General features: G+C 42.0%; 1 protein-coding gene across 1 annotated transcript; it reads left to right on the plus strand.

Moving 5' to 3' along the window:
• The first annotated feature begins 3,240 nt into the window (after window positions 1–3,240).
• On the plus strand, window positions 3,241–10,192 carry LOC110504153 (glycerol-3-phosphate dehydrogenase, mitochondrial-like). The gene is made up of 5 exons (XM_036964882.1): window positions 3,241–3,283; window positions 4,151–4,225; window positions 7,637–7,801; window positions 8,831–8,975; window positions 9,818–10,192. Exons 1-5 carry the CDS (start codon window positions 3,241–3,243, stop codon window positions 9,951–9,953), a joined length of 564 nt encoding a protein of 187 aa, XP_036820777.1. The 3' UTR covers window positions 9,954–10,192.
• The last annotated feature ends 1,092 nt before the right edge of the window (window positions 10,193–11,284 follow it).

The following is an 11,284-nucleotide window of genomic DNA, read 5'->3' on the forward strand; positions in this document are numbered from 1 at the left end:
CCCTATGCACACAGCCAAGACAACGCAAGATTGGCTTCGGGACAACTCTCTGACTGTCCTTGAGTGGTCAAGCCAGAGCCCGGTATTGAACCCGATCGAACATCTCTGGAAATAGCTGTGAAGTGATGCTCCCTATCCAACCTGACAGAGCTTGAGAGGATCTGCAGAGAAGAATGGGAGAAACAGGTGTGCCAAGCTTGTAACATCATACGCAAGAAGACTCGAGACTGTAACCGCTGCCAAACGTACTTCAACAAACTGCTGAGTAAAGGATCAGAATACTTATGTAAACGCAAATGTTTTAAAATATTTTTTTATATACATTTGCAAAAAAAATATATGTATATAAACCTGTTTTTGCTTTGTCATTATGTGGTATTGTGTGATGAGGGGAAAAAACGATTTAATACATTTTAGAATAAGGCTGTAATGTAACAAAACGTTGAAAAAGTCAAGAGGTCTGAACACTTTCCAAATGCACTGTATACATAATATTTTAGGGGTATCATCAACAGCCAATATTCTGGGCTCGTGATTTGATAGTGAAATAGTCTGATTTCTCTACTAGTACATAAACTATGAACACTTCATTGTGGATATCACACACTATTAAGGAAAAACTCTTTTGATTACTCTCACATGTTCTCTCTCTTAATTCTGACGAATCCGATTTATTCAGCTAGCACCACAGATGCAGTTTGTAACCGCATTTTGCAGGGATTCTGAGTGGCGGCACACTTTTGTTCCAGTCCCCCCTCACAGCATCGGGTGGGGGGATATTCTCCATCCCGATGTTGCATAACCTCCTAGTCATTGTGCTGAAGCTGCCTCCAAGCCGTCTCCCTGGAGCTCAGACTGTAAGGCGCTTCAGAGGCCAGCTCCAGAGGATGGAACTGCAGAATAGCTAATAGGACTTGGAGGACGTTTCACTGGAAAAGACCAGGGGGGCAAAGTCCACTCACCAAAAATGTGAAGATGTCTCTTTTGTTCCCCCTGATGAGGGTTCCTCTTGCAGTTACCATTACATCCTAAATCAATTATCTATGCTGCTGGTTAGAGGTTTCTTTAAGCAGTTTTTCTCCTTTATCCATTTTGACTGTCTAATGGTGAAATAGGAGGGTGGAACCCCCCCGCCTCATCCCCCTTTCCTAATCCACTTTTACTTTCCCTTTCTTCTTTTCAAAATTGGGATTTACAGTGTTTATCCGTCAGGGACAGAACACAAGCCTCTAATGGTGGGAGTGACGAGCGGTTTCAATGTTAAATCATTTTATGGAAGCCAGACAATTTCTCCTGCAATATAGACCTACTTTCATTTTTAGATAACAATATATTGACAAAAACACGACAAAGTAAAGTGCATAGATTCTTTTTTACATTTAAAAAATATATTTTTTTCTTCTTTACTTGTTGGGTCCTTGAATTATTATCAAAACCTTTTTTACTTGTTTTTATGGTTCACACAGTGAAGAATTATGAAAATGCTTGCCGTTTTTTCCCCAATGGAATACGTGTGCCTGCACAAAATGTCTCCAATCATGAATTATTACAACAGAAGGACATTCATATGAAAATAATATGTGATGTATTCTAAACATTTGGGACAATAAGTAGCCACATATCAGCTTGCTGTTGATCTGTTGCCTTGGTTCCCTTCCCTCTGTCAGATCTTAAAACTGCCCTGGTGGAGCGAGACGATTTCTCATCTGGGACCAGCAGCCGGAGCACCAAGCTCATTCACGGAGGAGTCCGATATCTACAGAAAGCCATCGTGAAATTAGATTACGAACAGGTAAATGCTTCATTTTTTCTCTGCAGCTGACACTTATCCGGTGAATTCCTGGTCCGTCTGGTCATATTGCTTTATTTACCCTCCGTGATCATTTTTCATTCAGAAGAAGTCTTGACATGCTCTCTGAGTTACTGCCTGTGATTTTTATTTCAAAGTTATTTCAAAGAATTCCTACAACTTGGAAAGAGAGGAAGGAGTAACTAGTGCCCCACTGTCATTATCAAGATGGGAATTAGGCTAATACAGGAAAATTATATCAGAGTAATGGGAGGAATAAAGCATTTAGGTGTTCTTTTGTCGATGTATTGTTAAGAAGAGACACCCAGGTTCAAACTCAAATGTCACAGTTTTCTGTTACATTTCAGAGCACTTGAAGAATCTCATTATTTTAGGCCTGTGTTTTCTCTGGGAGTCTTATTTTCCTATCTGTTTGAACATGCTGGGGTCTTGGAGGTGAGCTGGAGAAGGGGCCAATTAGTGTGATTGCAGGAAACGTAACTGCAAAGTCAGCAGCAGTGTAGCAAAGTACAGGCTTCTCACCTACTCTACATGCCAGGGAGGAAACGGAAAGCAAAAGAATGAAGGCATTGCCATTCCGTATTTGTTTTGGGACGGCAACTTTGGTCATCCATGACAACAATAACTTTTACATGTTTCTACTAATAAACTAATAAACAATTAATCACCATTATACTATTTAAATCCCTGACCTAACAAGACATTACCCATTTTATATATATATATATCTTGAGAAAAAGAAAAAAAACATATATATATATATATATATATATATATATATATATATATATATATATATATATTTATTCTCAAGAAAAACATTGACCTTACGTTATTTCACAGGACTCCACTAGCATGAATGTATTAAATAGTTATTGATTCACATGGTTCTATAAGCTACTCTGATAGGAGTCAGTGTATTTCAGTATTTCTTCTAAGGTTACCTCAGTACTATTGTATTAGGATTGAGAGAAACAGTTTGTAACCAGGCTTCAGGAAGGGCTATGTGGATATGATTGAGCTTGTACTATGATTTTATTCCCTGGAAATATTTTTGTATCTTCTTTTCTCCTCCAGTATATGATGGTGAAGGAAGCACTACATTAGCGTTCCAAACTTCTGGATATCGTAAGGACACCCTCCCATCTCAGCATCTTAGACAGGTTCTCACTACGTACACCACGCGAAAATACCACATGAAGCAGTAAACCTTTCCCTCTGTAAAGACATGGGGTTTTTGAAGATGGAGACAAGTTCAGCTGAATGACAATAAACTTTAAGAGAGGTCCATCGTGGTTGAGGGTGAAATGGCTGATGGTCCACCGTTCCTGATCACCATCTTACCATCTCACCCCGGCTCTCTGAGCCTTGTGTGAACTTAGGGGCTTGATTTGATTGGTGCTGCCTGGTATCATGAGCGTTAATTGCACATGACATTTAAGATCCGTCTCTGGTATTTAAAGGAGTGTACAGGTGTGCCTCATTACTGAAGGGTGTGAGAAATCTGTATTGGCTTCCAGTGCTCTGCCATGCATTGCGTAAGTCATCATGCCAACACAAATCCTATATCCATCACACACAGGAGTGCCCATTTTACACCAACCTACCTTCCGAATTCCATTGTAATCCATAAAGCTCATAATGTGTTATTAGTTGTTTATTTGACATGTACAGAATGATACCTAATAGATTCATAGTAAATCTTCTGGATTTGATGACATCATCAAGAGGCACTTTCTTATGACCTTTTCTAATGATCTTTTTGATTACAGAAAGTAATTCACATATGTAGTACCAGCCGGGAAGGTACCCAATCAGATTGAGCAAAAACATGCAAAACACCATGAGATAGAATTCATAGCAAGCAGTGCACTGGAATGACATTCAGATGAACTGTAATGACATTCACTCTCATGGGATGGGTGGCCAAAATAACTAACTGAAAGCCACACCCCCAAAAATCCATGAATATGACCGCATTGAGGCATGTCACTGTGTTTCTATGGCTATATGCACCATGCCACTGCCTACTTATTTTGTTCATTTAGCAATAACCCAGTGCCTTTATCAGTCAGCACACCCATATTTAAGCTTTAATTAGCTTTAAAAATGCTTAATGTTCTCTCGGATTCATGGCAAAATGTGTATAATTACAGGAAATGTGCTGTAAAACAGCAACATTTTCTCTCAGTCTCATGGCAAAATGTGTATGATAACATTAGAAAACCTATAAAACTGCAGTTCTCTTTGCCCCATGAGAAATGTGTAGAATTTTAAGAACCCTTTTGGTTCCAGGTAGAACCCCTTTGGGTTCAGTGTAGAACCCAAAGGGTTCCTCAGTAAGACCAAGGATTCTGGAGCTCTTTCCTATGTTGAAGAGGGACAAACTGCTGGGAGCCATTGTCTACTCTGACGGTAAGCTGCAAACCATTTCAACTCAGTGGTCCAATCAGTCCTATGTGCAAAAAAGGCCCTGCACCTTTTAAGATCCCCTTTTCTTTTCACTAAGAATCCATTAAAAAAAAAATGATATCTCTGTCACGCTAACATATATGATGTAGTCCCATGTAGAACACATTATATGTTATTATCTTTGTTATTCTTTTCCCTCCTTAATCTTTGGCCTTTTCGGGTTCCCTCGTAGAAATAACCCTTTTCATGCACAGCAATGTAATTGCTGGCCTGGCTATGTGAGCGTAAACAAATGAGAAATAACATGGCTTAAAGCAGAAAATAGCCAGTAGGCATTCCCTTGTTAGTTCCAACCAGTCCCAGGACAAATCTTTCTCCAGGCTAAACGTGCCTCGTGTTGGCATCAGAAAAACAAAGCATATGTTGATTGTTAGCCAGGGTGTACATAGCATGTCCTGTTTACTCAAGGTCTCCTCCGTAGCCTCAAACTCCCAACTTGGTTTCTCCAGGCTATCTGTCAGACTTCATTTAACATTTGAGGATATGTGGATTCCCATGTACTGCAAAAAGGCAACATATTTCTAAGGGAATGTGTCTGCGATCTGAGCAGTGATCTGTCAGCCTTACTCATTTAGCAGAAGTAAGTGGGAGAGGGGGCATTATGCTCAAGCTATTTATATTTGGTTTTTTTCAATGGAAAAATAGCTAATATGATTATATATTTTTAAAAACAATACGTTTTCTAAATATCAGATTGTTTTGGGAGAAGACAGAAAATTAAAAGCCACAAAGACTTGGATTGAAATATTATGTTGTATTGTATGTGTTAGTTTATACACTTTTTCCCTCAAGCTGTCATTTGTTTAAAATGCCATTATTCAATTGGGGACTATTGTGGGAATTACATTTTCAAAGCTGACCTTCCTTCTTGGGGTTTGGTCTTTGATTGCTTCAGTTCATCTCCTCAGGATTCCTCAAGCCATCATATTCACATAGTTTCAACATGTAGACATGCCTTAGATTATGGAGTTGTGACAAACGTATACGGTTTGGTCAGAAATTACTAAATATATTGTGAAACAACACACACACACACATGATGAGCTACATATCAAAACATTCTAATTGAAATGGATCTATTTCAAATTTGATGGCAGTGAATAGTATTATATCCTACGCAGAATTACAGTATAGCTGTCATAAGGTGATATATAACAATTATTACACTTCATCATTTTCACATGCATTTTTTTAGGAAATACAGTCTCTTTGTGTGTATTTATCTCTCCTCCCTTCATTGCCCTCCTCTCCTTTAGCCAGAGGAGTAATTCACAGAAGCGTCTGGGATAATAACTGTGTCCCCCGCTGTACCTGCAACAATTTAATTGGACAAGTCAGCCCAGCCAAGCATCTCTCTCTCATGACTGGGAGACATGAAATTCATTGTCATTATTGTCCCTGTCATTTTGCAGCATTTTGTCCAGCCGTGGAGTTCCTCTCACTTCAATGAGTGTTCTACCTCCAGGAGGCGCGGATTACAGTGGAGGAGGAGGTAGGGGCTTTAAGGGAGGGGGCTGGGCCTCCACTCAACTGGGAGACATGACGCTCGGAGCCCTATGCTCACTATTGATGGCTTGTGCTTTAATCCTCAGATTATTTGTGTTACATGTTATCATTATTAGCATCGTTATGATTATCAGATTATAATCCCATTGTCATTAATGTGCCATGGTAATAATCCCTTGTTACACCAGCTGATTTCAACTGGAATGAAATCACATTGAACATTGTGATGAATGTGGTCTGTAATCAGATTATTTTAACATTGTGATGGGTGTAGCTCTAATCTGGGCGCTGCTAATTTGTGACAGGCAGCAGAGACAGGCACATAGTGGCGAACTGTGAATCATGAGGTTAGAGGTCAGCAGGGGGCTCAACAATCATCCGGGATGAGACACACTGACTCTAGCCCCTAAGTATCTGATTTGCTGTGTACATCCACAGCACAGTGCATGTTAGCCAACCATACACTCTAATGGTCATATTCAGCCCACAGAGATTTGGAAGGGAATACTATGGTCTTTCTAATACATCATGGCTGGGTGCATACTCTTGTATATAATTCATTCTAAAATGTGGCCTTTAAATCTGATGTTTTCTTGTGTTTTACTTATTTGTTTCCAGTTTATTTATTTTTCTTAGTGGTGGAATGGCTCGGAGCATGCGGTAGCATTAACCAGCAGAGCCTACCAGTTACCTAGCCTCTGGTTGTTCAAACCGAAAATAAATCAGGGCACAAAAGAACCTGCTCATTCCTGCAAAGTAGCAACCTTCTCTCCTCCTCAAGGCCAACAATGAGGACTTGAACCCCGACCTGGTAAAAACAAACAGAAAGAAAGTCGTCCAAGACACCAACATTAAAAGTGATTCATCATCTCTATCCTCTTCTCTACTAGAAACCAACAGATTTCCCAGCGATAGATCTTCAAAGACGTACATGAGAAGCTCTTCCTAATGAAACCGGGCTTTGTTCATTTGTCACCTTTTAGACCCTTTCAATTTAAATGACAGAATGTATGACCTGCTGACTCTTGAACATAGATCTGGGTATATTCTCAAGCCAGAGAGGGATTCATCCATACATCTTCATACCAGATTCCTCTCTTCATTAAAAGGAATCTGAGGAGGGATCTTCTGCTTTACAAAGAGAATCCGTCCCTGTCAGAATCCCGCTCCTGATGCTGATGTATTGGAGAGCATGGCTACCAGGGACATTGCGAATGATTCTTTTGCAATTATCACTACCATTATCACCCCCCCCCCCCCCCTGTTTTTCATCCATTTTGAAAGGGAGCAGTATTAGTGATTGATTTTTAAGTTGAGTCTATCCTCACTTGACCTAGTCTCCTGCGTTTCCTAACTGAGGTGCCTATTAAATCGGGAGCAACGTGCATGAAGCACACATATTATAGTGATTATGTTTCCTGTAACAAAATGAGTGTCATGCTTGCAGGCAGTGACGGCACACTTGCGGTCTCATGCAGTGCGTGTGTATAAAAATAGGCATGGGCTTTCAAAGAACAGGTTAGTAAACTCCTAGCCCTCAACTTGGTTGGTTTAACACTTTGAGCCCAGCTCACTGAGCTCAGCCCGCTGCTCTTCTTGTGGAGCCCCCTAGCCCAGTGCAGGGGAACGGGGGTTGGGGAGGTCAGGGCACGCGGACCCCACTGCACACACAGGCCAAAGGCCCACTGTGGCTTTAAGTGTCCTCCTTGTGTGGCCAGAGCAGCCATCCCACTGATACAAAGTGACAGGGACAGATGTGACATATCGGTTCCGACACACTTCCATACCACCAGTCACAGGCTGGGGGTGACTCACATCCGCTCCCCTGTTCCTGTCCCCCTGCTGCAGGACAACACAACGATGCTCGAATGAATCTCGCCATCACCCTCACTGCTGCTAGGTATAGGGCTGCCATAGCCAATTACACTGAAGTGGTGCACCTACTGAAGAGGGCAGATCCTCAGATGGGCACGGAGAGGGTCTGTGGAGTGCGTTGCAGGGACGTGATCACAGGTAAAACTACAGCTACAAAGCCGCTGCTTCTTCCTCCCTGCTCCCTAGCACTCACCACGAGGCGCTAACGCTCAGAGCCTGCCTGTTAGGGAGCCCTGTTAATCAGGGCTATTTTGCACATAGTCATAGCACATCTAATGTGGGGCTTTAATATTTTATAAGGGTTTTATGGTGTAAAGGGCTCTTTCAGATCTGCTAGCAATGTAATACGGAATGAGCGTTCTCCAAATGGCCTTACTTACCTTTTAAATGTCATGCATAGGAATGGCTTTGGAGGAATAAAGCTGTAAGGGGAACAGATGGGTTTCATGAGTAACCAAGATTTGAGGATCTCAATACATGACTGCCCCCTCATGTTTTTAAAGATGGAAGTGGTGCTTTTCTTTCTTTCCTTCTGAAGGAGAGGAAGAAACATTTCACATTTTCGTTTATGAGAGAGAGACCTCCCCATGGAAAGTGCTACTAGGAACACATTGAATCAGTATTTTGCTTTAAATTCTAACAAAATGTCATTTTTATGTCAGAGGTAAATGTCTCTGCTTTCATTTGGACACAAGTCAAATTAGGAGGATGGTCCATCATTCAAGCCATTGTCAAAACAGATCATTTAGTTTCATCATGCTACCTTTGATATGTGCCCCATTATAAAGGCTCGTCAACATCATGCAGCATATTAACAAACATTGTCTGCATCCCAAATGGTAACCTTAGCCATATATAGTGCACTACTTCTGACCAAAAGTACTTATCTTAATAGTGGACAGGATGCCATTTGGGACACATACATTTCCCTGTGCACATTAAAAGCACTCCCTCACACACTGCCTCTTGGGCTGCACTTTGACACAAAGAGGCGAGAGGGAAATTAGGTGTGTCTGTTTCCTATTAATTACAATCCTCTGAAGTCTCCCATGGACACACGCGAGCCACTCTATTACGGAAGGGGTGTCGGCTGATAAATTAATAATCCCGGTTGTCACTGGGTACAGATGAATGGCTCCTGATGATTGATGCTGTTTTCTTTCATAGGGCAGGAATTTGATGTCAGAGCCAAATGTGTTATCAATGCCACGGGACCTTTTACCGACGCACTGCGGAAAATGGATGATCAGAAGAACCCCAACATCTATCAGCCCAGTGCTGGGGTGCACATCGTCATCCCGGGCTATTACAGGTAACAAACGACGCCCCCTTCCGTCTCTGTCACATCCCCCCCCCCCCCCCCCCCCCCCCCCCCCCCCCCCGCGTCACTGCATCATTAGCGCCTGCCTGATCAATTCATTAGCACCTTCGGCTGGGCCACGGAGACAGGGACAGCCAGGACAAAACATAGGTACTCTTTAAGATTAAAGAAGCTCTTGCATGGATGGTTCAGAACAGGTACTTACTGCTGAGCGGCTCTGTTCAGGAGCATCAGGTCCTTTTGTGTATCTTCACACTTCCTGTTAGGTCGACGAGGCCATTTTCGAAGAGTGAAATCAAGCAAACAGATGGCATTGTATGCCGTTTATCTCCAGATGATTTCCGATTTTTGAAGAGAGCTTTTGGCCTACTCAACCAGACTTTCCTGTGACGCTGTTGCGAATTGACTTCCTGATTGGATTCCTCCCTTCTCAGTGCTGGTTTTCTTGATGATGCATGTTATTTGTGTTCACTGTGGAACAAAGCTAACCCCCCCCCCCCCCCCCCCCCCCCCCCCCCCTCCTGCCACCTCTACCCCTCCACTGTTTCCTGTATTAAATTGAGTCAGTACCGTGTGCATGTGTTTTAAACAGGACAATATGTGGGCTATGGTGTGGCTGGAACTATACAGAAGCAGCGGCGTAGCTGGGATTGAAAGCAGCAGAATTAATCTCCTGGAAAGAGAGTTGACAGGAGCCTGATTATGGGGTGTCCCCCAGTTGGCCCTCTCACGCCCCCCAGCAGACCAAAGGTTAATGTAGTCTTCTTGTTTGCTTCCTCCCCTCTGCCTCCACCACTCCCCCCTCCACCACACCCCTGCCCCCCTACCTTCAGTCCAGACAACATGGGTCTCCTGGACCCAGCCACCAGCGACGGACGCGTCATCTTCTTCCTGCCCTGGGAGAAGATAACCATCAGCGGAACCACAGACACTACCTCAGCCCCGATGTCGAAGGTGACTATGACATAGGCCTAGGATTGAAAAATGACAGTAACTTTCCACCCAAAAGATATCCTGGTTGGAGGATTCTAGGTGTCCTGCTTATTTCTTCCTGATTCCAGGAATCTTCCAGACTTCTGGAAAACATAGGATTGTGCAACCCTACACGCACCTGCTTATGAGGGATTCACAGTGTAAAAATATAATATCTCTACCGATACAATTATTAAGATCATATTTATAACAGATTTTTTTGTACAAATGTTTAATAATGCCACATGTGTTGGTTATCTATATATTATACAATGGGTGGGTCTAATCCTGAATGCTGATTGGTTATAATCGCATGCCAGCCGGTGTCTATTCCACATCTGACTGTGCAATCCACTGTCTCATCAGCCCAGCCAGGCAATTTATAAACTTGATCTTCACTATAAAAAGCATCTAGATATTATCTCACATTTCTTTTAGACTAAGATTTCGTTTTCAACAGCGGAGATTGGAATAAACCTTGCTGTCTCTCCGACATTTGCAATATTGTTTCAATATTCAAATTCGATCTCCATCTGTCCCATAGTAATGAATGTGTTGGGATGAGACAGACAGACAGGCAGCATTTCTCAACTAGTCGAAATCATGAATCAGCTGGCACAATTTGTATGGATATATACAAATCAAATGTTATGTCAAAGAAAGTAATGTAAATTGTAAAAAAATGTAAAATGTAAATTGAAAAAGTTCAAACAAGATGAAGTGCAGCTAGTTTGCAGTCTTTCCAGCTTCAGTTTGAATTGATTGTGTTAGCTGTGTTGTTTGCACATTTTCTAAGCCAGGTGAAATCGTGCCTCATTAGCTCATTGTTATGGATGTATCCAAATAAATGTCACTAGAAAACAGCTTAAACAAAAGCAAATGCAGCTACTGTTGTTATTCTGTCTGCACTGTTTGACGTGACTGTAAGTTAGCCGTAGTTGGCTAGCTAACAAGCAAGGGATAAGAACGTTGCCAGCCAGTGTGGCAATGGAACATTTAGAACGAACGACTGGGTCGCGTCCATAGATACAGAACAAAAAAGACTGAATGACTAGATCGCGTCTTTGGCAACCGAACCGATAGAACGAGCGACCAGCCGGCTTGGGCAGCAACCCCTGTTTTGTGTCATGACTATATCTTGTGAAAGGATGAAATAGTATGAATACATTCATCAAAACAACATTTTTTTAATGAAAATATGTCAATCATTATTTGAATATGTTCGTAACCCTTTGTATAAAAGTGATAATGCCCTCGAAGCCGGTGTTTGGAGGATATATTGGCATGGTTTGCAGGACCTCGACTTCGTCTCGGGCCTAACAACACCC

The sequence above is a fragment of the Oncorhynchus mykiss genome, chromosome 3 (assembly GCF_013265735.2).
Source record: "Oncorhynchus mykiss isolate Arlee chromosome 3, USDA_OmykA_1.1, whole genome shotgun sequence".
Classification (NCBI taxonomy): domain Eukaryota; kingdom Metazoa; phylum Chordata; class Actinopteri; order Salmoniformes; family Salmonidae; genus Oncorhynchus; species Oncorhynchus mykiss.

Coding starts and splice junctions, on each gene's coding strand:
- LOC110504153 (XM_036964882.1), top strand. CDS start 3,241: ATGACATTTAAGATCCGTCTCTGGTATTTAAAGGAGTGTACAG. Junction 3,284..4,150: donor GTATTTAAAGGAGTGTACAG/GTGTGCCTCATT, acceptor AGGGTTCCTCAG/TAAGACCAAGGATTCTGGAG. Junction 8,976..9,817: donor GTCATCCCGGGCTATTACAG/GTAACAAACGAC, acceptor CCCTACCTTCAG/TCCAGACAACATGGGTCTCC.